Source organism: Oryzias latipes, chromosome 5, assembly GCF_053564925.1.
Source record: "Oryzias latipes strain Hd-rR chromosome 5, Olatipes_Hd-rR_3.1".
Classification (NCBI taxonomy): Eukaryota; Metazoa; Chordata; class Actinopteri; order Beloniformes; family Adrianichthyidae; genus Oryzias; species Oryzias latipes.
This window is the reverse complement of record NC_136241.1, coordinates 30588136-30614922: the sequence shown is the minus strand read 5'-3', so window position 1 is coordinate 30614922 and position 26787 is coordinate 30588136. Positions and strand designations below refer to the sequence as shown.

Below are 26787 nucleotides of genomic sequence, written 5' to 3'. Positions count from 1 at the left end.
CTTCATATTTATCCAAATAGTTGTTGTTACTCACGCCTTAGATTACTGATAAAAACAACAACAACCGCTAACATTTTACTTACCTTATTGTTTGTTTTCCAATTCGTACAATTGTTCCTGTTTTTTCTCCTTCTCGTCACAGCAGTGTGTGGGGAAGAAACCAAACCATTGTTGCTTTTTTATACGCCACATTTCTTTTTATTTGTAGTTTTTATTTTATTTGCAACATAATTTCTTTTACTCTACAGAATTTATTTTTTTGTTTGCACGGTCACAGTTTTTTGGCTGTGATGGCGGTTCTCAGCCAACATAGAAAACATTGAATCCTGGACTAAATTCTAATAACAGCTTTTGGTCTGGTTTTTTCTGTCTTTCCACCTGTTCCCATTCATCGTTTTGCCAGTCTTTGCAATAAGTTGCAAACAACACATCCTTTTTTTCTCTTTAAATATTAAAGTCTCTTTAAAAAAAACATTTATGAAAGACTTCCTTTAAAAACAAAAAAATTGAACGGTAAAAGCGAGTGTAGAGAGAATGATCCAGATGGGGCTGCAGTCGAAGAGGAGATTCAGGGGCAGGAAGAGGCTCTCATGAAGAGCAGACAGACAATATGAGAGGACTGTCACACGTGTTTTTGCTCAAGTCGGTACAAGAAGAAGGAGAAAAAAAGAATGGAGACAGCTGGATCCACCACCACGAAATGTTAAAAGTTACAGCCTGTCCTTTTATGAGTTAGCCACTTGCTAAGGTTTTCCCACAGGTAAAAAATGACTGATGCTGCATAGAACTGAGAACGAGACTGAACTTTGCTCACTCGTTTAAATAGTTATCCTTAGGACTTAACTGCAGTCCCACATGCCTTTTTTTAATGCAAACGTCTGGAACTCTCCAATTTCATCTTGCTAAAGAAAACAAAATGCATTTATTCTTTAGCAAAAACATATCTGGATCATCAACAGCATGGTGAAAATTAAAAGTCAGAAAAAGATAATCAAACTTTAAAGATTATTTTTCTTATTATTGCATCTGAAACTCTGTTTAGAGTGAGATCTTCCCTTGCAGAGCGTGCTTGTGTCCTAAAACTTAATTTCCTTTGTGCACAACATTTTTTTCAGTCTTAAATCTTCAAACCTTCCAATTTGTTTACTTTTCTTCCCCATCCGAGTGTGCAATTGTTGAGCAACACCCTTGCACGTAAACACAAACAAATACAAAAAAAATGATTGAAATCTCAATCCAAAGGCCCATAAAGGGGGAAAATGCTTTTGCAGAAAGTGAGGAACAGATGGGAACAATCTCTCAGCCTCTTTGCATCCCCACAAATGGGGTCTTTGGGCCCTTCCTGAAGGAGCACAATGGGGCTCAGGCGATTGGTTAAGGGAGTCAAAGTAACCAACAGCAGCCGAACACACAGAGGGGTGGAGTGAGGGCTGGCATAAAGAATCAGAGATCAAAGGAAGAAGAAGAGGTTTTCACCAAGGGTTTCTGAGTCTTATTTAGTCCCGAGCACAACGAGCGGGACGGGACAGGGAGGGCCGAACTCGGAGCAGGTCAGTGTGCCAGTCTGTTTGTTCATGCATGAATGTGAGAGTCTGTTTTTGCAGATGAACCAGAAAGGTGGGTGCTTATTTTTTCATACAACCCTGTCATATAATATATAATAATCAAAACCACCCAGTAAATGCTCTAAATGTCAGTGCTGCAGCAGGGAAAAAGCTATAAAACATCACAAAAAGCATAGCTATACAGGACATGAATGGCAAACAAACCCTGCAGCAGGATTTTTATTAAGGTTTTGATGAAAGTCTTGAACACTGAGCCCATCTTGGTCATGCTGCTGGAAAAATCTATGATTTCTTACAAAAGTCTTTCAGATGGTTTCCAACAAAAAGTGTGAAATTTTTACAAATCCATTCTTCAGTTCATGTTTTCCCTCACTGTCTGGGTCAAGGCTTTAAAAGAAATGTGCCTGCAGCAAAACACCCCCCCCCCACCCCCCCAATGCTCATTTACTCCTGTCAGGATTCCGACTAAAGTCCAGTTTGGGGAACATTTGATAAAAAATAAGTATTTGTGCTCAAAGTGGTTCATTGTCTGATGATGTGGTAATGATTTGGTGATGTGATGTTTTTTTTAAATATTAGAAAATTTGAAAAATTCTTCACATGAGAAGCAATCTCTACATGCTAAAAAGAGTTGTAGCTAATTTCACGTCACTTGGCCTTCCTCTCCTGCTGTGTTCTCTCCATCAGACAGCAGAGAAGAACCGTGAGTGAAGACCATGAAGATCGTCCTCCTCTTGTCCTCCCTTCTTCCAGTCTGCCTGTCACATGGATACGACCCCTTCAGCTGGCTGTTTCGCCGCCACTGGCAGGAACAGCACTACGGCTCCCTTCAGGCAGACACTACCGGAGGGCCCTGTCCCGAGGAGTGTGACTGCCCCCCCTCCTACCCTGTTGCCATGTACTGTGACGGGCGGGGTCTGACGGCCATCCCCTTCATCCCCTCCCGAATCAAGTTTCTCTACCTCCAAAACAACGCCATCACATCTGTGCCCGAGTCGGCTTTTGCCAACGCAACCGATCTGGTGTGGCTCCTGATGCATTACAACCAGCTGACCTCGGAAGGGATTGATGAGAAGGTAGCATGCGTGGATGATCCTGAGGAACAGCTGAGCAGATGGCAGGCAGATGGCTGACAGACTGTCATTTTAGTTTTATTGCTACACATGTTAAGTTCTTTTAATGCCATCAGTCATCCAACAAGATTTTTACATCGGGTCTGAATTTAATGTTAAGAAAAAGAAAATTTAAACAGTTACAGGAACATTTACATCACTTATTCAAACAATTATTTGACTTAACTCTATGATGTATTTTAACAAAACTGTTGATTCATTATGAGAACATTTTCTGCCTTCATTTTAGGTTTTTTTGAGGCTGAAGGGACTGGAGCGTTTATATCTCCACCACAATAATTTAACCAGCATACCTTCAAACCTTCCTCGCACCCTGAGAGACCTACGGATAGATCACAACGCAATTGAAAAGGTGATGTTTCACAAAGACTTAAATTCATGAGTTATTTCTCCTCTGCGCTGAGAGACTAGGATCAGATTTTCAATCCTTATTATTTTAGATTTCAGCTGCTGACCTTGAGGGAATGGACAATCTAACCATCCTGTATCTCCATAACAACGCGGTCAGAGATCTGGGCTCTTCCTTGACGTCTTTAAAATCCCTTGCATTGCTTGACATCAGTGGCAACAAGCTTACAAAGGTAATTTCAAATCCCTAAGCGAGTTGAACAAACAAGCATGAATGAATTGATTCCTTTTGACCAACACTTGCAGGTCCCAGATGTTCTCCCTGCATCTCTGCACCAACTCTACCTGGAGTACAACTCCATCGACTCGCTGCCTGAGGGCTTCCTGGGTGGGTTTTCTCACCTGCAGTATATCAGGATGTCCCACAACCAGCTGTCAGACAAGGGCATTCCCTCCAACACGTTTAATGTGAGTGGGCTGGTGGAGCTGGACTTGAGTTACAACAAACTGGAGCGAATCCCCTCTGTCAGCTCCACGCTACAGCATCTGTATTTGCAGGCCAATCAGATTAAAGGTAAGTATGCAAAGGTTGACTGAAGTTTACTTTTTTTTTTCTTTAATCATTTGATTAAGAATATTGGTAAAAGTTTTTTTTTCTACTTCAGAATTAGCAGATTTTTTCTCTCCCCAAACCCAAAAAACGTACTGAATTAAAATTTTCTGTGGCGATGCAGCTTAGCACTGAAAATGAAGCGAATCGTCTTCTCTATACTGTGGCTGCAGAGTTCACCCTGGGTAGTTTCTGCAGCATCGTAGACGTGGTGAATTTCTCCAAACTGCAAACGCTTCGGCTGGACGGAAATGAGATCAGTCTTCAGGACATTCCTGTGGAGACCGCCGTCTGTCTGCGCCAGGCGTTCAGCATCCAGATCTAACACACAAGTATTGTTATCAAAGTCAGCAGCATTGAGAAGTGCCGCAGAGGGGTGGTCACTGCAGGTGAAAGTGGTTTGTTTTATAGCATTTGACATGCAACAAAAACATCCTTGTAAGACATTTTTGGAAGTACATGTAAAAACAAATCTGTGTTCAGAAAACAGCAGATAAGCTTAGTTAGCTGTGAGCCAAAAAGCATTACTGTGACCCTGATCCAACAATTTCCCCTTAGGATCAAAAACAACTGTAATCAATGTTTCCCTTATATTAAAACCCTTTTATTTCTTTCTCTTATCCTAAAAAAAAGGCTTTTTATAACATGATGGAGAAAATTAACTACTCAAACAGAAAACTATATTGTCCAAACGCTGCATGGAAACTGCAGCTGGATGCCTTATTTTATGATTATGAGAAAAATGCTGTAATTTCTTTCCTTTTTTTTAATTATCTTTTTTGTCATTTATTACCAAAAGGAAAATGTTACATTCATGTGAGAAAATCATGATTGTACTGAGAAACAATTGTACTGAAATGTTTATGATTTATGAATCATATTTTTGACTCAGATTTTTACATGAATCTGTTGTGTGTTTATGATAAAATCAATAAAAGGTTGAAAATTGAAAAAAAGAAGTGTGTATTTTGTGTGTAATTTAATGTCTTCTTCATGACGTGATCCTTATGTGTTGATTTTCATGCTTTGATTCTGGTCATTTCTTTTATTGTCTCAGCATTGACTTTTAGATACATTTCAATTAAATGAATTAAAAAAAATTAAAGTTACGTTTTGAGAGAAGCCAGTTGAGGCGTCTTGGCTATCTGCTCCGGATGTCACCTGGAGGCCTCCCTGGGGAGCTGTTCCAGGCTTGTTCCACTGGGCAGAGGCCTTGAGGAAGACCCAGGACCAGCTGGAGAGACTATGTCTCTCAGATGACCTGGGAATGACTTGGGGTCCCCCCAAAGGACCTGGAGGAAGTGACCTGGGACAGGGAAGTCTGCTTAGACTGCTGCCCCGTGAACCGGTCCTAGGTAAGCAAAAGAAGATGGATGGAAAGAGAAGAGTTAAATTTAATGTTCCTAAAATAAATTTGGTTAAAAATATGCAGAGTTGAACGTATGTACACATTAACATTACAGAAACCAGTTATAATTATGTTTTGTTCTTTTTGCCTGAAAACATTTCCTATAAATTTAGAAACAGTCAAAACTGCTGCTTAGTAGAATTTTCTTGTCATTTTGCACATTTTGTCTGGAAGATTATCTGAAATATTGATGGCAGAAAATTAATAACAAAAAATGTCAAGTATTTTAGTTTTAAAGAATGCATTTTTTACTGCCCAGGAGGAGGATCACCGTCTTTCATAAATACTATTTACAGTCAAAAGTCATGTAGTGGGCAAATTGTGGTGAAGAGACAGGAGCCAAAGGCAGGTTTAGAGCCAAACAAAAGCTGGAACTTAGATTCCACCTATTTTAGACACAGGTTTTTCTTAACTAAACAGGAACAAACAAAATGCAAATTACTTAAAAATATCAAGACAACAGTCTAAAAAGCAGACAAATGTTAGGTTGTATGAATTAGAAAATAATAAAAGAACAAAATGACATTTAAGCACAAAACACAGAAAGACTGATTTGTTTACAAAAGTATAATAAGAGAACACACGTGTGTGTATTGGTACATATAATTTATTTTTGTTTGTTTTAAAGTTAGTTTGGAGGAAAAATTTTAGTTTTTAATTTTTTGTCTGTGACTTATGTGTGAAAATAACCATCCTGTTCTATTTCCTACCATGACATTGGTGACTCTTTGAAACACCCTGAATGTGTCAGCTGTCAAACAGTTCAGGAAAGCTATTTCTATCTCATTCATCATAACGTTTTAGGATATGTGGCTCCACCAGTTTATAAAAAATGTTGATGCTCGTGTGTTTTCAGTGGTTAATTCTTCGGTCAAAAGTCACCAACTCAAACAAACTCAGACGCCGGTTTTGGAACAAAACCACAGAAAACAGAGATAATAGCAGAGCAGAAATAGAAACATAAGCTTGTTTGAGCGGCTTCTAAAGTTTAACCCTTGTCCTATCTTAGATGACCCCACCCTTACATTTATGTGTTATTCCTACCATGACAAAGGTGGAATAAAGGTGGAAAGATTTCATGTAATCCATGGACACCAGTGAAGATCACAAATCATTGAAGAAAAAAGTTTCAGCGCACTGTCTAGTGGGTCTAGATGACCCAACTCCAAATGTTAAAGTGCATAGGATAGCACAAGGGTTAAAGGTGTTTTTTACGTCCTGCACATATTTGTTTTATCTAAATCAAAAACGACTGTTAGTGGTCATTCTTGTCTGTCCAGGGGTTCAGAAATAAAGTGATAATTTTACAGAAACCAGATTCCAGATTCCATTATTTATGATTTATATATGATTACTTATTTGGGAATTGATGTCATCTCTTAATTTGGATGCAACAAGCATTACCGAACCATTTCCATCACATACTAGGTTGCAGGATGAGTCTATTTTATTTATCTACCCAGTAAAACACATTCCTGCTCAATTTTTCACTCCTGCGTTCAGGTTGTGATGTTTACTGTTACTTTGTGTTCATTGTTACTTTGCAGTTTTGCAACTTTATATTTTAAAGTTGATAAAAAAAAAAATCTCACTTTTAAACACTTAAAAATCACTTAAAAATGGCAATTGGTTTTTAAGGGTGGCTCTAGAATTTTATTTTGTTATGAAGTTTCAAGTGTCAAAACAAACAATTCCAACAGGAAAGTTTCCACATTTTCTTCAAAATGATTAAATTCTCCTTTTTCTGCTTTACATGACGCATTCATAGGAGTTCCACAAATTCAGGCCTTCCAGGAAGAAGCTTCTTTGACCCATCAAGAGGTAAGGATAAAGAAAAGCAGCTGTGAGATAAAAAAAACCTGAATTCAGACAGACGGAAAATAAAACTTTGCTGCTATATAATGAATGTAGCGCTTTGAGATTTTTTCAAATATAAATCGCACTTCTTTCTAAATAAAATGTATCGTTATAATTAAAACAGAATTATTCTTGAATATTACAAATGAAAAAACAATGAATCTAAACACAAAGTAGCATGAATAAGAAAAGAATGAGAAAAATGAATAATGGCTGTTGGTTTCACATAAGTCATTGTTTTTCTTTGATTTGACTTTAACCCTGAACTCAGATCAAACGGTGAAGCACATTTAGAAAGTGTAAACTCTTAAAACTCTTGGGTTATTTTTTTCAATCCAGTCCTTGGGTTATTCATGTATATTTTGTATATTTTGGGTTACTTTTTTAGACAACACGGGTTTATAATGGTTTAATTTTAACAATCCCCCCCCCCCCCCCCCCAAGTTTTTTTTCTTCCTTAGTTAGAAATAACATAGAAAAAATCTATCTATCTATCCGTCCGTCTGTCTGTCTGTCTGTCTGTCTGTCTGTCTATCTATCTATATACACATATATATATATATATATATATATATATATATATATATATATATATATATATATATATATAAATATATATATATATATATATCTATATATATATATAGATATATATAGATATATATAGATATATATAGATATATATAGATATATACATATGTATATATCTGCAGTTGATAGCAGTGTCCCAAACATTTTTAAATCAAAACATGTTCAGCTTCGTCCTCAGATGGAGTGAAACCAGCATGGCTACCATCTGCTCTGTGGTTGATATTTATCCTGACAATTAGACTATTAAAGCAATCAAAAACAGAGAAAAAAACATCGATGACCAAAAAAAGAAGAGTTTTCTTTGGCAGTTGTATGCATTAACTATCTCATTCTGCTGTGCTTACAGCCTTTGGCAGAAATGTTCCAATCGATCAAAATGTTTCTATTAATCTAAGATAGCATTATTTTGATTTTATTTATTACAATAAACAATATTAATGCTAACACATTCGTCAGACACTTTCTGCTGCTCTCATTTGTTGATCTGCCCTGTTATCTGTTTTCGTCAGCATCATGTAAGGAGGTCGAGTCACATGATGACCACACAGACGCCTGCTTCCACACAGGCTGTCATTATGCTGGGATGTCACTGACCAAGATGGTTTGTGTCCGCTGTGCGTCAGCAGCAGCAGGATTAGGGAGTCCAGGTTTGACGGTGAAAATTCCTGACACCTTTAATGGTCAAACCTTAATGTTAATATTCATTTTTATCAGACATTTTCACTCTGAAAGAGGGTGGACTGATGATTTATATATGACATAAGAACTAAACTGGGATTAAGTACTCCAGATTTAGCAGCTGCAGAAAGGCCACAAAGGGAGGGAGTCTTCCTTACAAACAGGTGTAACGTTCCTGTCGAAAGGCTGTCATGCGCTTCAGGGGAGGGTCAAGACAACAGACAGGTTAGGAAACCTCCCTCTGTTATCTTTGCAGGGTCCACCTTAAAAGGAAACATGCACAAAGAATTGGCATTTCTCATTCAGACTTTACCAAGCAACTGAAAAGACATGAAGAAGTACGGCTGGAGTAGCTTTACTGATCTGATTTTGAAAAATTCTGCTGCTGAGGAACAGGTAGGATCCCACCATTGCTTCTCCACACCATCCAACTATTGTTTTTTAAATAAAAACAATAGTTGGATGGTGGTAAAAGTTTAGGTAAAAGTTATTTTTACTTCTAAATAACAATCTTGTCTGACAATACAAGGAGTATGTTTTTGTCTTTATGGCATCAAAGTTTTTATTATGATGACTTTTTATGTTTACATTTTTTAATTTTAAAGAAACATGATAGGAGTGCTAAATTAGCCCTACTTGAGTTTTAGAGACACAACTTTACTTAAAGAAATTTAATAAATGATCAACTTTTATTTCTTTAGTATTATCAAAAACAAACATTGTTTTTTTTTAAGATAAATCATAAAAAAAGGGTTGAGAATGACCCTAATGCAGACTTTAATATTTAAATTAAAATATATTTTATATATATATTTTATTTTGAAAAACCCAAAATAGGAGGAAACACAAAAAGGAACAAAACCTGACCTATCAACTAACTGAAAACCATAAACCTAAATACACTAAAACAAAAACAGCTGTGATGGATTGAAACTGAAAGTTGGAGTGACATCTGGAAAAACATAACACAACAGAGAGATTGTTTTCTCAATTGTTTTGTTTTTTCTTTTCAGACAAAACTGGTCCTGAAAATAATTTTTAACCTGCATTTTGAACAACAAACATACAAAAAACTGTTTCAGGAAAGAGAAGCAGAAAAAGTAATAATAAAAAAATATATCAAACAACCTCATGTAAAAGGAACAGCATAAAAAGTATGTGAATTTCTGTCTGCGGGGAGAATGATATGGAGAAAAATAGATTTTCTTAGTAAAAAATACATAAATAAAAAATTTTGAAAAAATAAATCCGAAAATTGAGAAGCCTAATGGGACGAGATATGGACAATCCTGACTGGGGAAGTTATTTTGGTATGCTTTTTGTTTAAGTTTAGTAATTTTTGTTTTTCTTTAAATATTTTGTGTTTATGTGAATAATGATCTATGTTTAGGTGTAAAAATGAATGCATAAAATATAGCAAGATTGGGGATGGGAAATAAAAGGTTTCTTCTACCCACTCTTTTTTCATATTTTATGTTTGCTTGTTATGTCTAACTACTTTATTAGGTATTTAAAATTCAAATCATACTTGAACACAAGAAAACATGACATAAACTCCTAAGTGTAACCTGACATTTTCACACCCGTTTGTCCCACTGTGGAACTACCCTGGATGGGCGAGAGCCTCAGCTGTATCACTGATCTTTCACTGGGCAGGATGCACACGTGGATCCTGGGGATGAGAATCCAGAGCGCGGGAACTGGGCCAACAAGAGCGACTACATTCTGTCAATGATCGGCTATGCTGTTGGTTTGGGAAATATTTGGAGGTTTCCATATTTGGCCTACAAGAATGGAGGGGGTACACGAGTTCATACCATATTTTTATTTATCTGTGACCCTTTCTATTTTTTTAAGGAAGTTAGATAACCATGTTTGTTTTCTCTTTCGCCACCTCATCCCTCATTTTGACCAGGCGCCTTTCTAATCCCCTACTTCACCATGCTGGTGGTGGTTGGAATTCCTCTGTTTTTCCTGGAAAGTGCGCTTGGTCAGTTCTGCAGCCAGGGGCCAATCAATGCGTGGAAAGCGGTGCCAATCCTGCAGGGTGAGATGAGCATTGTTTAGGTGCACAACACGAGCGCGACACATGGAAGACTGATTTGTGTAATTTAAGGTTAATAAACAACAAGGAAACAATAAAACTGCCCCACGCTCCTATTCAGTGAAACTTTTTAGTTAAAGAACAACTATATTAGTAAAAATGAACCAGAACCTTTAATGTGGAGAACCTTTTTTATGACTGTAGGTGAAACAGCTTTCACAATCAACATGGCATCTACTGAGATGTGTTATTTTATTCAAAAAGTCATTTTATGTTTTTTAATGAAACATAAACAGACTTTTTCTTCTTTTCTTCAAATTGGAAAAACTTTCTAGCTGTTACAGAATTTATGCTCAACGCAGTCAATAGAGCAGAGGGACTTTGTTGATTTTAGATCACATGCTTGTTGTTTTCTTTGGAGACAGAGTAAAATTTCACACCACAAAAACTCAAAATCTTCCCAAGTATTTGTGTCTATTTCCCTTTTTTTATAAACTTAATTTAATACAAAACTGCCTCACTGGTAACTTTTTATTAAGGTGTTATGACTTGCTTTTTATCACAATAAATTCTAAATATCTTGTTGAGTTATTTAATTTTGAAAAGTAAAATTTCTAATTCGAAACGTTTTTTTCTAACAATATTTTTAAACAGAAATTTTATTTGTGAAAGTGAATGGCTTGTTTTAAGTAATAAACTTGGTTGATTTTATTAATTTGTAGAAATTTGTATTTGACTCATATAATTTACATAAAATCTTTGGGACAAATATATTTTAAAATGTTTGATTCTAGATGATTATGGTCTAAGGATGGTTGATGACAGTTGTAACGCTTAAAGTTGGACATATTTGGGAGAAAAGTTTATCCATTTACATGATGTAAAGAAAACTCTTTTTTGAGTAATAAACACTAATTTTAGGACACAATTTCAAATTATCAGAACAAAATTCCTAAAAATTAGTGTTTATACTTAATTTCAACACTTAATTTAAGCTTTAACCCTTGTGCTATCTTAGATGACCCCACCCTTACATTGACGTGTTCTTCCTACCATGACAAAGGTGGATAAAGGTGGAAAGATGTTATGTAATCCATGGACATCAGTGAAGATCACAAATCATTGAGGAAAAAAGTTCAGCGCACTGTCTAGTGGGTCTAGATGACCCAACTCCCAATGGTAAAGTGCCTAGGATAGCACAGGGGGTTACACGGGCAAGATCACAACTTATTTTTAAAAAACACAAGGTCTGCTAGTTCCACTGACAGATTTTTTTTTACTCATAACAAAGAAAAACATCTTGTATTCTACATTTTTTTACTTTTTTAAGAAAGACATTTTTCCAGTGAGCATTCAAACTGTGCAACTTTTTTTAAATTTAAGTTCAAAGGCTTCTCAGAGTTATTTTTGTCAAGTTAATAACCTTTTGTTGAATGGTTTCTCCCTTCAGGAGTTGGAATTGCAGCAGTTGTGGTGACTCTTGTAGTGTCCATTTACTACAATGTCATCATCTGCTACAGCCTGTACTACATGTTTGCCTCCATGCAGTCTCCTCTGCCGTGGTCAGACTGCTTTAGCTGGGCAGACAGCAGCTGCAGCAACATCAGTGCAGGTGACTCCTCTCATACTGTTCTCCTCACATTTGAGCAGGATGGCATTTATTACAAATGAGAACATTTTATTTTTGGAAAAATTGATGCATTCTGTGAAATGTTGGGTGATGTTTCAGATCAGTCAGTTGCCTTTTTTTCCCCCTTGATTTAGTGTTTTGCAATGAAAGCAGTGTTTTGACAGCCAACTTGACTCAGGGAAACAACACCTGTGCTTCATCCAACATGTCAGTTTTGGTGCAGAGCCCGAGTGAGCAATACTGGGAGTAAGGATCACACATTTTATCTCTTCATAACACTCCTCTGAATGCTCAGATGCAATAGATGTGGCTCTTCTTTCACAGTCGTGTGGCTCTGCAGCGCTCCAGCAGTCTGGATGAAACTGGACCTGTAGTTTGGCACTTGGCTCTCTGCCTGTTGCTGAGCTCGCTGTTGGTCGCAGCAGCACTCATCAGAGGCATCAAGTCATCAGGAAAGGTGAGTTCACACTTCCTTCCTTTAGTGTCTAGATTTTTAAAAACTAAAACTAGTGCAGACCAAAAAATTAGGGATGGGCCGATATCATTTTTTCCGACTGATACCGATATTTCCCCCTGCAACTGTGGCCGATAACCGATATTTGCCGATATCGATACTTGAGTGTCTACAGTAACACAAAGTTTAGATTCCCCTTTTTTTTTTCTTTATTACAAATGCACAACTTTTCTTTTACTGGACAATCGCATTGTCCCTGACCTTTTTAACTTACAGCAAAGGATCTCATAGGAACAAGTGTCACTTTCAAACCTTCATATAAATATATCTGTAAGCATTCAGAACATTTATTGAATATTGGAGATAACTAAACCATAAGCTCCCCATTGGCATGCATCTATTTGGAACAACATGTATCCCTATCCAAAAATAATATTTACCTGAAAATAGTCAATTACTGGCTCTGACTGTAAACATAAGGTTCCCAATCTATTAGGAACAAGTAAACATTTAAAAAATGAAGTATTTTAGAAGAATATCGGTAGATTTTTTATTATAGGACCAATACCAAAAAACTCAAATTATGCAAATATCAGTTGATACCGATAATCGCACTGATATATCGCCTTTCCCTAAAAGAAATGGCAGAAACATTTAACCAGTAAAAACCTGTATAGAAGAATTAATAATAAAACAAGTGATTTTCTTTGGGTTTAATTTTTTTTTCCTAAAACAACAAACTCCTGCAAACCAAAACACACAGCCATAAGATTTACATAGACTTCAGCTCTATAGTTGTATACTAAGAATAAATAATCAAAAATAAATTATAATAATATAGTGATAATACTAATGTGAATTATTTATTGTTAGTAACATATATTTTGTGCATCAGCTTTGACTCATAGATCGGGCAATTTTTATAGGGTCAATGATTCATTGATGAAATTTAATTTTTTATTAGTTTTCTATTTCTTGTTCTTATTTCTAATTTGTTTTAAATATACTGCAAATATAATGTCAAAAACAAAAATATGTAAAATATTCAAAAATGATTTAGACAAAGATATAATTGGAAACGGCATTTGCCTTGACACTCACGAGTTTAGGACTCTAAATTATCCTTTTTCAGGTCTTTTTGGTTTTAATAAAATGCTCTATTTAAAAAGAAAAAAAAACATGTCTTGCAGTTTGGATTTGGTTGCAAACTTGCAAACTCTTTCCAGTGAGTCAATAGAAATAGTTCAGTAAAATCGATATTTTTGTGTTGACAGTTACATTCAAATAGCCAATCTTCAGTGCAGAAATCCTGATTTCACACTTTTTGTGTGTTCAAGATTAAACAAATCATTTACCAGGTCAAGTAGGGGGAATGGAGGGTGGTCAGGGCGATGCTTGACCTTAGAATTGTTGGTAGTTTAAAGTCGATCCTAAACCTGAACATACAGGAAGGCATAAATAGCTACTGCCATACCCTTGAGGGGGCAAATGGTCAAGAAAAAAACCCGGAGCAACGGCAGAAGAAGTGGAGCGAAACCTGGAGCTGCAGTTATGCAGCAGCAAGACGAGTGACAAGATTTGTTTTTGCACTTTATTACTCTAAAAGAGGGTAAAACTACATAAATGCGCATGTTAAAAATATTTGACTCACCTTACCGCAGTAATAAACCCAACACTGTTTGATTGTATTTTACACAATAATATTATTTTTATGTGGGATGCTCTGGTATTGGTTGCACAGCAGCATGGTGGTCAAAACGGCCTTGGCAAAAAGCATTAGAGATGAGGTTGAGACAGTGGTTAATGCTAAAGGATGAGAGCGCAAAGTTTAAAAAGCATCACAGACTAAAGGTAAATAGACAAACATGATGACTGGTTCCATATCAGCCACTAACTCATCCAGCAGATTGCAATGGGGGACAGGTAATGTGGCTCCGTAATCTTTCCTGCCTGCATTCCAAAAGTGTTTATACAAGCAGAGAAGATTTAGTCTCTCCATCACCTCATTTAAAAAACAGCCACATCTTGTGTGCAACAATTATTCATTCCTCAAATTTTAAGCTAGTGTGCGTTTACACTCATCAAAGATCACGTCTAAGAGGAAATAATGCCTAAGCACCAGAAGAGCCAGATCCACTTTTGTTCAGAAGCAAACAAACCGCATGAATTTAGGGTTTCTGTTATGAATCATCAGTTTTAAACAAACTTTTGTTTAATCAACTCTGTGTCATTTTTACTTTATTCCTGTCTAGGTTGTGTATTTCACAGCAACATTTCCTTATGTGGTGATTTTGATCCTGCTGGTCAGAGGTCTGACACTAGAGGGCGCTAGAGATGGGATCGAGTTCTACATTGGCTCCCAGTCCAATCTGACAAAGCTGACTGAAGCAGAGGTATGCATGCACCCATGCATTTGACGGGATGCTGCAATGGTTGCAGTGCTCTCATCTAAAGCAGTTGTGTGTGTTTTAGGTGTGGAAAGATGCTGCAACTCAGACCTTTTATTCTCTTTCTATTGGCTGGGGCGGACTCGTGACTCTTTCTTCATATAACAACTTTCAAAACAACGTGTTCAAAGACACGTTTGCTGTAACTCTTACTAATGCTGGTAGGAACCTGAAAAGTAGATTTTTTTTAAGACAAAATGAACGTGAAACATATATTTACCACAAACTTTGATTTTTTTTCTAGGTACCAGCGTGCTCGCCGGCTTTGCTATATTTTCAATACTGGGACACATGGCTCACGTATACAACATACCTGTGGAAAACGTCGTAAAACAAGGTCAGAAGGTGAACTCATTTGCCCACCAGTGGCAATCCTAGAAACTGATAGTATTCAGTATGTTTTTTGTATTATTTTCTTTTTTGTTTATTTTTATCTATTTTGCAGGATTTGGTCTAGCCTTTATTGCCTATCCAGATGCTCTTTCTAAGCTTCCCATTTCTCCACTCTGGTCCATTTTGTTCTTCGTCATGCTTTTGACTGTTGGCCTGGACAGTCAGTTTGCAGGAATAGGTCAGATCTTCTGCTCACAGTTGTTGTTTAGCCTTAAGTGCCTTATTTTCATTAAACGTGTTTTCTTGTCATTTAGAGGTTCTAACCACCTGTCTGGTTGATGCGTTCCCAAGATACTTCAAATCCAAACGGGCCATAGTGACAGTAGCTACATGTTCCATATTATATCTGCTGGGCCTGCCATGTGTCACCAGGGTAGGTCTTCTTCAATGAAGAAATACAACTAAGCTTGAGTATCACTGAAGTCTGCTGGTGACCTGAGAATTCATTTAAACTAAACTTGAGATTTATTTGTTGTAAGAAAATGTATTTTGTATGGATGCAGACAAATCTGTTAGTTTGTGTGTGTATTTTACAGGCAGGAATATACTGGGTGACTCTCATTGATCAGTTTGTTGCCACCTGGGTCTTGTTGTTTTTGGTCCTTTTGGAGATAATTGGTGTCGCCTTCATATATGGTGAGTACAGAACTGTAAAATGACGGTACGATACACTGTAGCTCATGTGTGTTCGCCTCAAACGCCACAGGGGGAAACCGTTTCATTAAAGACATTGAGATGATGCTTGGAAAAAAGTCGTTTGCTTTCTGGCTGTGGTGGAGAGCATGCTGGTTCTGTATCAGCCCGTGCATCATATTGGTAAGCAAAGTTCAAACAATTTAAATGACAACAATTTGTACATTTTCAGACGTTTTATTCTTCAATGTCAAATACATGAAAAAAAATCAAATTAGTCACATATTTTCTGGTCTATATTTGCTGGTAAAACTAGGACCAGTTTTGGATCCTGTGCCAACATTGTCCACTCAAATGTTTATTATATCCCTGCTGGTGTTTACTGAAGAATTCATAAAAGCAAAAACTCTATGGTTTTTTCCACAATTAAGGCATCTTTTTCTATTACTCTAAGAATATGAAATACTGTGAAAGCTGTCAAATTCTTAGCATTCGAACTCCACAGGAGTTTCAACAGGCGACACATACACTAGCTAGCATTTCTGGAGTTTTGATAGCGGAGTCATGGAAGCATCATTGTAAAAGTGTCTATAAAACTAAAGAAACATGATCTCAATACTAATATTTATCAAGCCTGAAACTGCTTTCATATTATCAAAGTCCTGCAGACTGTTCAAAAAGGTGGAGAGAGGAATGCTAAACACCTTCAATTTGTTTGGTGAATAATAAATATTAAAAAGTTTCATAATTTCATTCATGAGATGTATGCTTCTTTGGAATTGGCTATGGATTATTTCCATAAAAGCACTGCACTATTGCTCTTCTTGTTTTATTTTCCACTTTTAAGTTTGATGGAAAGCTGATTTACATTCACACCATAACTGAACTGCGCCAGGGTTCACTTAAATGCCATCCATGCACCTCTTATCATTTCTACAGTATAGAAGCACGTATAAGTCAATTTGTTAAAAATGTAAATAATCACAGTATCAACCTAGCACCATGATGTCTGGATTTTCAAAATAAGAGCTGAAATGCTTGGCAAAGTGTGACTCCCAGCTTAACATTTAATTTTTTTTTTCATGAATTGGAAATGTTTTTATTTATTTAATTTCAGGAAATTAATCATTCAATCTTTACTTTTGTTATTTTTACTTCTTGAATGTATAAACTGCAATTTATTTGAAATTATTATTCACTTCCACAATAATAATAAATTATTTGAATAGTTGTTTCTTAAAACTGAATAGGACCTATATTATAAAAATAGTCAGTTTAACACAAAACCATGTGGGGGTCATTCTATTGTCCTTTGCCTGCAGTCAATTACTACTGTAATGTTGATTGGTGAAGTCCATAAAGAAATAAAACCTATTTTTATCTCAAGCTGTGGCTGAACATGTTTTTTTTCGTTTTTGTTTAGGTGATCTTGGGATGGTCAATTGCAACATTTTCTCCTCCTACCTATGGAGAGGTGCAGTACCCAGGCTGGGGGTTAGCTCTGGGTTGGGCTATGGTTGCCTTTGTAGTCATCTGGATCCCTTTTGTAGCTGTTTACAATCTGACAAAGGCCAGAGGAAGCCCCTGGGAGGTGTGTATACGTAGAATCAATCAGTACTCCAGAAAATCCTTCAAAGTGATGATTTTTCTTCACACTCTTCATTTTCAACAGCGTCTCAAGTCACTGTGTTCTCCATCTGAGGAGTGGCATCCCTACCTGGACATCCATCGAGGAGAACGCTACTCAGAGGAACGCTGTCAGAACAACAAGGATTATAGAAACCATCAGGAGGTAGACGTCAATGTCATCTCCAGCTCATGGCTGTGATGTGTATGTTAGCATCTTCAGTTATTTTTTTCCATTTTGAATTCAAATTCTTCTTTTTGCAAACGCAACAGTTTGTGAGCTTTCATTGGGACAGAGGGACCATGTGCACACAGTAAACTGTAAAACATTAAGAATGTTAAATGGCCTTTTCAAAAGATGATTTCTAACCGTGAACCAATCCCTTTGATAGTGTTTAACTCTTGAGCCGAACCAGCAGTTCAGGTGTGACCAAGGGGAGGATCCGTGTTTACTTGAATTATACTAATATAAATTTTTACACATTTAGGTTTACTTTTTGAGTTTTTCGAAAAAAAAAAAGAATAGTACACAAACCTATAAATTAAACAGTTATATTTATATCTTAAATAATAGAAAAATAACGATGAAGTGCACATCAACTTCACTCTTGTGGTGTAAACTCTTTTTAAAGGGTTTTGTATTTATTTCATTAATCTACAGTAATATCCGTGCACCACTTTAATTTGGATGTTTTATTTGTTTATTATTTTTTTCTGTGTTTAAGTTTATTTCAATAAATTAATGTTTTTTATGTAGCTTATTTGGAGGCCCTTGTCCACTCTGCTCGTTTTGCTTGGAATATGCTGCAGAATTACTAGAAACAAACTGAACTGGTATCTTTAAATGTTTTCAAAACTTTAAGAGACTGCAACAATAATGTCCAACTGCTTCTCATGATTTGTATGATTTTAATGATGCTTGTTTATATCTATTTTTTGTATTTAAATGTCTCTTGGCCAGGACTCCCTTGAGAAAAAGGTTTTTAATCTCAATGCGACTTTCCTGGTTATATTAAAATTAAAAAAATAAAAAGTAATGGCACTGATTGTCTCAGTTAGTGCTGGAAGTGTTTCGGAATAAAAAATAAATTAATTTCAGCTTCTATGTTAAGTCTTTTTATCTCTGTTTTGATTTTTCTTTAAACAAGACTTACCCCAATTTTCTACAAATTTTCTGACTGCAATATTTAGAAAAAATGGTCTGTAGGTCTGCATTTGAGTTTTCAGCTTTTCTCACTGACTGAACTCCCCTCATCATGGTGAAATCCTCTCATTTTAATTTAGCAAGTACTTTCCAGAGAACGTTTTGAACCTGTGATGTCAGAGAATGACAGACTGTAAATGCAAGCAGCGTAGAGGTAGTGGTTGGGACACCATTTACCCCCAGGAATTCAAAAATCCTGTCTCCTTGTAACTTTGATGAATTAATAGAGTTAGAATATGTCATTGTTAATGATCATGAATTTAAAAATGTGGTAAAGAAGCAAAAACAAAATCATTTGTTTAGTTCTTTAGCCAAATTTGAATGAATGAATGAACGAATACATACATACATACATACATACATACATACATACATACATACATACATACATACATACATACATACATACATACATACATACATACATACATACATACATACATACATACATACATACATACATACATACATACATACATACATACATACATACATACATACATACATACATACATACATACATACATACATACATACATACATACATACATACATGACTGTATCCTTCCATGGGCTGCATGGTGGTGTTATGGTTGGCAATCTGTCCTCACGGGAGGAGACGCTGGTTCAAATCTCAACTTTAGAGTTTGCATGTATGCTGTGTGAATCCAATAGTTCTATACCAGCTTCATCCTACAATTCCTTAGCTGCTGGTTTTATCATGTTTTTCTGTCTCTGTGTGGCTTTGCAATGGATTAGCAAACGATCCAGGCTGTACTAACCTTTTCTCAACAGTGGCTGGGATAGGCTCCAGCAACCCTATGACCCTGAAATGGATTAAGCAGGTTTTGAAAATGGATCAGTTAATGGAAAATAATACATATAAAGTCTGTAATTATCTTTTGAAACAGGTGTTTTCTGTTGTATGCTGGAGGTTCTTTTAACAAAGCAACATGTAATGTAATGCAATGTAATGTGTGTGTACATGTGTGAATGACACTGTCACTGTAAAGCACTTTGAACCTCCTAAGATGGAATAAAAGGTTATATAAGTAAATGCCATTTATTTACCAGAGAGGCTTTAAAGATCCTCCTCAGGTATTTCAAAGATAGATATAGATATTATCCACTTTGTTGATGTAAAGTACCAACATGGCAAAAAAACAAAAAAAAACAATAGTTAGATGAAAGAGGACTTTTTTTTACAGGAAAATTATAAACTGACTACTTAACAATAATTGACTTGACTCACATGAAATATCATGTAAACAATATTGGCATGACCTGAAAGACAAAGGAACAAAATTCACCTGAACATACAACACACAGGACTATCGGAAACAATAAATAAAAACAAACAAACAAATAAATAAATAATTAATTAAGCAGCTGTACTTATTTTTTTTAAAACTAAGTTTGAGAATTTATGATGTGATGGTCTGAAAATCAACATGAAAAAAGAGAATGTTTGCGGTTTTGGTAATACTACTAAAATGGCGTGTTGCCCACCATTCCAGCTTATTCTGACATAAGATTTTTACATTATTTTATAACCAGTCAGCAACACATAATGTTTTTTACAGACTGGAAAGTTATCATTCAGGGTAAGAACTGACAGAACAGAGATGTTTCAAAGGATAAGGGTTGTCTCTGATGATTTAAAGAGACTTTTTCCTCTCAGAAGATAAGTGGAACCACACCATGGCAGAGAAAATGATCCGGGGCAACCAGATGTCTGAACACGTGGCCTGCACATTTTATGGGCTTTCACCACGGAGACATGTCAAAAAAATGTACTTAACTGCAGACTTGTGAGGTTTTACCTTTTGATTTTACAATAAAATCAATAAGCAGCAACTTTTTAAGATGCCCACAGACAGGAAAAAGATTCTGGGTTCTTAATATGTTTTCCGATGGACACCCCAGAGCTTCAGGTGGAACCTAGTCATTCTAAACTGCAGCCATACCAATTACATTTGCAGTTAGCTTCAATGGAGTTTCAGTGTCACTTTTTCTAAAAAATAAAAAAACAATTTTGAAAACTATGTTTTTTTACTTTGGTGTTTTAGACATAATTTCAGATTTTGATGGTTTATAAAGTTGTTGCTTTTTACTTAATGGAAAAAGTGGAATAAACGATGTTGATTATTCTGTTTTTTAATAAAAATATAACTATTGTGATTCATTTGCAATTATAAATGCTTTGAAAACTTGATATACTGTATTTGTTTTATTTGTACTTTACTTTTTTTTCTTTTTAAAATAGTGCAATAGAATATAGTACTGTAAGCAGTACAAAAATCTATGTATCTTACTGGAACTGTACACAAAAGCTAATTTTCACATATAATTAATAATGTTCTTCATAGTGTTAAAAAGCCCTAAAACCATAGCATTTTTTTGGTATTTGCTTTTCTTAACACTTTTCTTCTTTTTGTCTTGATGTGTTTAAATTTGAAAGATGCAGCCACTGCCAAAAGTCATGAAAAAACCTTTTTACTTTGTTTGCCAGTAGAAAAACTCTGTGCACTACCCTAGATCACTGCTAGAGGGCGCTAACAGGCCATGTAAAGTGTGGATCCATTTTGTGTGGGATGCTCACCAACCGGAGACAGTAGATTCTTCAGCTCTCCCTGCAGTGATGATATGTGCTCTTTAAAATGGTCTTCCTGTCGCCGTATGCTGCAATGAAAAACTCAGATGTTGGTCTTTAAAAAAAAAACAATCAGATGCGTGAAACTTACTGAACCTCACCCATACTGTATTCTTCCTCTCTCACCATGGCAACCGTGCACAGAGAATCAGCAGATGAACACAAACCTGTTGCCATTTCCTTCACAACAGCCTTGCTGCTTTAGTTAAAATAAGGAAAAACACGCCAGCACGTTGACCGATTCTTATTAAGATGTTTGTTCTTGCAATGAAAACAGTAAGATTTGTCTTTTTTTACGGTCAAAATATTAAATTCACAGTTTAGGATCTCTTTTATTTGCCAGAATACATGATTATGTTGTAAAGCTACTATATACTGTGTTTTTTTTCACACCCATTTAGTGAGTTAACTATGCAGCTGTGTTTTCAGGCAAAGTAAAAAAAAAAAAAACATGAAAAACACAATCCAGAAGCTATATTTCAGCATTCATTTCTATCATCCATCTCTGCGGCTCTTCTGTCCATCCAACCTCCCACCCAGATTATTCAGGCTACTCAACAGCCCGTTGCTATTAGATACTGCTGTGCTTGTCACCATGGCAGCGAATGCTCCATCATTTTCTCTGTGCCATGTTTCCCTCCTTATATCCTTACACGAACACAACCTTCCAACCCATATCGCCTTTAGCGGGGATGTGGTGGGAGGATTGTCCTTGAGATCTTGAGTGCTCCTGGGTCCAGCTGGGGGGTGGGGGGGACAACCCACCTGTGACCAGAATTCAAATACAGGGATGCTTGGCTCCATCTGAGCACATCACTGTCTCTGCGTCTTCAACATGCGCTGCCAGAGCATCCATTTCTTTATAAATAATTTTTATTTTGCAACTTGACAGAGTGTTTGCTGTTGTTTTGACACGCTGAAGATGTTGTTAAAAAAAAACTGCTGCAACAATTACAAAGGAAATGGGTTCCATTTTGGTAATTTACTGCTGTGGGCTCAAAAACGAGTGCCTCTCTCCGCTTTCAAACACACATTTCCTCTTGGAAACATCAGTGGTTGTGCCAACATGAAAAGACTGGAACAGCAGACGTGACTTGAATGTTCTCATGTGGTGCCGCTGCCCCGGGAAGCTGATGTCAGCTCACACAGATGAAATGAACATACAGAGAGGCAGAAAGGTGAGACAGGGAAAATAGGGGAGGTGGGGATGTGGAGCTGTGAGGGGTTAGTCAACGCCGATTCTCCTTCTACAATAAAAGCGACAAACCCCTGCTGTTGCCATGGCAACCTCCTCTCACTCTCTTTTTCTCTCCCTTCTTTTCAGCATGCTACCACTTATCCTTGTTGCCTTTCAGTCAGCAGGGCAGGTGGGTGTGTGCGTCGTTTTCTGTTGGCCCTTGAATGAATCAAGCAAATGAAAAGGAGAGCCGTTGGAAAGTGAAGGCTGCAGTTTTACTTCCATTTAGTCTCCTTACTTCTGCTTTTCTCTCACCTTTTTATTCCTTCCGAATGTTTGTATATTAACTAGTTTAGTTATTAATTTAACCAGATTGTCTTTTCATATAATCTATAGTAGCTTTTCCATTTTTGTTCTTTCACTCTACAGTTCAAACACACTTTATTAAACTTTACGTTTATCAATGGAGATTTATCTTTTTCCAGAATTACAGGAAAAATAAAACATTAATAAGGATTATCATTCCTGTTTGCCCACCCCTGGTCTAATCTGCACAGAGGTCAAATATTTTGGCTAGTATGATGCTTCACTGTCCTCCTGTTGACAAAGACATCCATAGTCAGCACAGCAAGTTTTGTGGTTAAGCCAATGTTCTGACTCACAAACTTGAAAAATGTGCTCAGAGGTTCTGGATGTGTTAAATTACTTGTTTTAATACTTTCTGTAGTGCACTGGCTACTATAGAGGTGCTACAATGGAACAAGGCTGATGACAGTGACAGTGTGTTGCTGAATGCTCCTCATAACTGCAAAACCAAATGTGTGAGCTCACTCACTCAGCTGTAAGAAAACACACATGCAGCTTTATATGTGGAGTGTTTCACCAGTTTTGTCTTCTCACTACTGACTTCCGGCATGTATTTAATAATAATGGATTGGATTTGTCTGCAATTTTCCAGATGCTCAAAGCGTTGACAAAGTGTCCATCATTCATTCACATTTGTTGATGGTAAACTACTGATGTAGCCCCAGCTGCCCTGGGGCAGTCTGACAGTGGCGTGGTTGCGAGTACGCCCCTACTGCACCTCTGACCATTACCAGGACATTCATACGCCTTCACACACCAGTGGAGCCACGCTGGAGGCAGATAGGGTGAAGTGACTTGCCCAAGGACCCAACGACAGTTGACTGGGGGGAGTGGGGATCAAACCGCTGCTCCTTCGATCATTGGCCAACCTTCTTGTTGGGTTAAAACAACCTGCAACATCAGAATAACAACATAAGGAAAGAGAGACAACAGACCATAGGTACATTTTTACGAGGAGAACGAACAGAGAAAACACCCAGCAACAATCTCTATCGGCTCTGGCGCATGTTCTGTCGCCTCCTCTTTTATTAAGTTTGTTGGGTATTCCCTAATTTACACATGCGCTTAGCTCTAAGGAAGGGAAGCACATAAAACACAGCTGCAACGCTATCAGAAAACATTAATTGCAACATGTCCGTCTTTTCACAGTCTTCCCACATCATCTTTGGACCTGCAAAGTCTTTTCTCACGGATAACTGACACAGAGAGGCCCTCGATTCCGGTCTTGACACAGATAACACATAGTTCTCATGCTGATGCTGGGAATACGCTAAGGTAGTCGGTCTCCTCCCAAGAGTTTCACCTTCATCTTCCTGTGAAACAAAGTTGGACACAAACACGTCTGAATGCATGATTATATTACCTATATGGCAAGGTGACGCATAAAAGCAAATATGAGATAACTTATATACATTTGTCCAACACTTCTGAACCACCTAAGCCACTGTCGCCCTATCAGGAATTGGTGTAGTTTGACTCAGAATAAAACCTCGAACATATCCTCGCCAATAACAGTAAACAAACCAGTAAAACACAGAAGAAACAAATAAAAAATTGATGATGATCTGAAGATTGATCAAAAACTAGATTCTTTAATATACTTGGATGATTATTAACAGAAACCTGAACCTCTTGTGACTGAGTGTGACTGCAAAAAGATGTAGCCTAACAAAAGGAAAAGAACACTTTCATCTTAAAAAAGAAAATCTCTCGAAAGTAGTAAAATGATCTGTCGATGCAGAAACTAATTTTTACCTTACAAGAAAGTTGACGTTAAGAAATCAAAATCTAAAAACAAGGAATTCCACACAAGCATTCATTGAGGAAAAATTGGCTAACAGTAGATATAAAAGTACTTTGTAAAACGTTTTTTTTTTTATTTGGGTTGCTCTAAGCACATGGTTTGAATTATTTTGAGTTTTTAAGTGCTTAACTGTAGTTCATTTTGATTATAGTGACAAAAAAATCCAGTGTAATAAAGCAAAAAAGGAGTCATTTTAAAACAAAATGAGAGCAACATGAGAATATGATCTTATTACAAGTTGGTCCATTTTCCCTTATAAAATCTAAATCTAGCACCTATTCTAAGAGCATAAATCTAATTTTTTATCTTTAAAATAATGACAATGAATTTCAGTCTAACTTATCAACATTTATCGAATTTTAAAACAACATTCTTTAAACAGAACCAAAAATTACAGCAAAAATGTAGGTATTTTTTTAGTCTTAAATCAAGTTTTTCTATTGTCAAGATTACAGGGAAAAAACGATTTTGACTCATTTTATTCATCACTTCCTTATCCTAGCTCTTAATGAGACAGAAAATGATTTATTATTTTGAGAGAAGCTCGCAAAGGTGTGGAGCAAAGAGAAGTTAAAACCTCGTCAGATTTTGACTGAAACCCTTCTTCAATCAGCAAAGGCATTGAAGATGAAACGCGGCTGGGTCTTTCAGCATGACGACCCCCAACACACTGCACGGGTAACGAAAGGAGAGGCTTTATAAGAAGCACTTGAAAGTCCCGGAGTGGCCTAACCAGTGTCCAGATCTCAACCCCATAAAAAATCTTTGGAGGGAGTTGAAAGTCTGTGTTTCCCAGCGACAGCCCCAAAACATCACTGCTCTAGAGGAGATCTGCATGGAGGAATGGGGCAAAATACCAGCAACAGTTTGTAAAAACCCTGTGAAGACTTACAGAAAGTGTTTGCTGTTATTGCCAACAAAGGGTACAGAACTAAGTATTGAATTGAACTTTTGATTAAATACCTATTTTCCACCAGTATTTACAAATACATTTTTAAAAAATTAAATCAAGTGATTTTCGGGGTCTTTTTTTCTAATTTCGTCTCTCATAGTTGAGGTATAGCTATGATGAAAATTAAAGGCCTCTCTCATCTTTGTAAGTGAGAGAACTTGGACATTTGGTGGGTGACTAAATACTTTTTTGCCCCACTGTCTTCTGATTTTCTTTCTTAATAAAAGTGTTATGGATTTAATGGGCTTTTGATAATCCTACTAAAACTGATTTTTGGCATCTTTTAGTTTTTAAAAAGCGAGAAAAGTTACTGCCTGCACCTCCACATCATCTTCCTCCATCCAAATATTGTATTGGACATTTCAGGACTAAATATCCAAAACCAGAAAGTCTGAAGTGTGCACTTAAAAATACAGGTTTCTAGCCACATTTCACTCATGCTGTTAGAGCTGCTTTGCTCATCATCATTTTACTCCATTAACCCGATTTAGGTTTTCAAGTCACATTTACTCTGAGCACTAAAATGTACTTTACTGCTGTAACTGCGGCTGCAATGTGCAAAACCCCACATTTCAATCCTCGCCTGCTCTGATTGTACACCATTTATGTACATAGAGAACTGCAGGCGCCTGATGAATGAAGCAGGTGGAGCAAAAGCACCTCCATTACTCAAAGTAGGAGCAGAGTGGGGGGGCAGGAAATTTATGGTTTTACTCTCCCTTTTTGTGCGTGAAAAGAAAATTTCGTGCACTGCAATTTTTGCAATCAGGCTATTGTGGTAAAGATTCTATGAATAAAAAAAAATTATTTTTTTTTGTCGAAAGACAAAAAGTGATGGAAAAATAATCGCTGGACAATTGCAGGGGAAAAAGTGTAGAAAATGTGAAAGAAATACATGAAAATGTGGTATAAAATCAGCACGTTTGCATAAAGTTATAAAATAAATCAGAGAAATGTTCAGAGTGAATCGCATGAGGAAATTTTGACAGAGGTTCAACCACTTGGTTCCCTTTTCAGACACTAACATTTTCTGTGCTGCTCTGCATTGTTTCACTCCACCCTCCATGACAGCACAGCAACAAAGAAATGTGGGAAAAAGAAAAAGGTCTTTGATAAATGAAAGGAAGGAGAACGTTTAAAGGCCATTTCCTGCAATGCCATCTATGAGTTGCATTGTTCAGTCTCATTTCATGTCCTGAGGAACATTTTCACTC

At 36.7% G+C, this 26787-nt stretch overlaps 2 protein-coding genes across 2 annotated transcripts; both read left to right on the top strand.

The window, feature by feature from the left end:
- The first annotated feature begins 1404 nt into the window (after nucleotides 1–1404).
- On the top strand, nucleotides 1405–4612 carry fmoda (fibromodulin a). The gene is made up of 6 exons (XM_004069142.4): nucleotides 1405–1550; nucleotides 2253–2641; nucleotides 2928–3050; nucleotides 3139–3279; nucleotides 3353–3620; nucleotides 3830–4612. The coding sequence occupies exons 2-6, from the start codon at nucleotides 2282–2284 to the stop codon at nucleotides 3979–3981; spliced, it is 1044 nt and encodes a 347-aa protein (XP_004069190.1). The 5' UTR covers nucleotides 1405–1550; nucleotides 2253–2281; the 3' UTR covers nucleotides 3982–4612.
- Nucleotides 4613–8436: 3824 nt separating this feature from the next.
- On the top strand, nucleotides 8437–17746 carry slc6a14 (solute carrier family 6 member 14). The gene is made up of 15 exons (XM_011475632.4): nucleotides 8437–8586; nucleotides 9847–9991; nucleotides 10106–10237; nucleotides 11685–11846; nucleotides 11999–12110; nucleotides 12189–12321; nucleotides 14571–14711; nucleotides 14791–14926; nucleotides 15010–15102; nucleotides 15211–15336; nucleotides 15413–15531; nucleotides 15695–15794; nucleotides 15865–15974; nucleotides 17215–17382; nucleotides 17464–17746. The coding sequence occupies exons 1-15, from the start codon at nucleotides 8521–8523 to the stop codon at nucleotides 17617–17619; spliced, it is 1899 nt and encodes a 632-aa protein (XP_011473934.1). The 5' UTR covers nucleotides 8437–8520; the 3' UTR covers nucleotides 17620–17746.
- Nucleotides 17747–26787: the final 9041 nt, after the last annotated feature.

What these genes read in the sequence shown, in the direction of transcription:
- fmoda (XM_004069142.4), top strand. Translation starts at nt 2,282, where the DNA reads ATGAAGATCGTCCTCCTCTTGTCCTCCCTTCTTCCAGTCTGCCTGTCA. An exon ending in CGGAAGGGATTGATGAGAAG is followed by an intron (nt 2,642 to 2,927) that starts GTAGCATGCGTG and finishes CCTTCATTTTAG; the next exon opens with GTTTTTTTGAGGCTGAAGGG. An exon ending in GTGGCAACAAGCTTACAAAG is followed by an intron (nt 3,280 to 3,352) that starts GTAATTTCAAAT and finishes CAACACTTGCAG; the next exon opens with GTCCCAGATGTTCTCCCTGC.
- slc6a14 (XM_011475632.4), top strand. Translation starts at nt 8,521, where the DNA reads ATGAAGAAGTACGGCTGGAGTAGCTTTACTGATCTGATTTTGAAAAAT. An exon ending in GGAAAACGTCGTAAAACAAG is followed by an intron (nt 15,103 to 15,210) that starts GTCAGAAGGTGA and finishes TCTATTTTGCAG; the next exon opens with GATTTGGTCTAGCCTTTATT. An exon ending in GCCTGCCATGTGTCACCAGG is followed by an intron (nt 15,532 to 15,694) that starts GTAGGTCTTCTT and finishes TGTATTTTACAG; the next exon opens with GCAGGAATATACTGGGTGAC.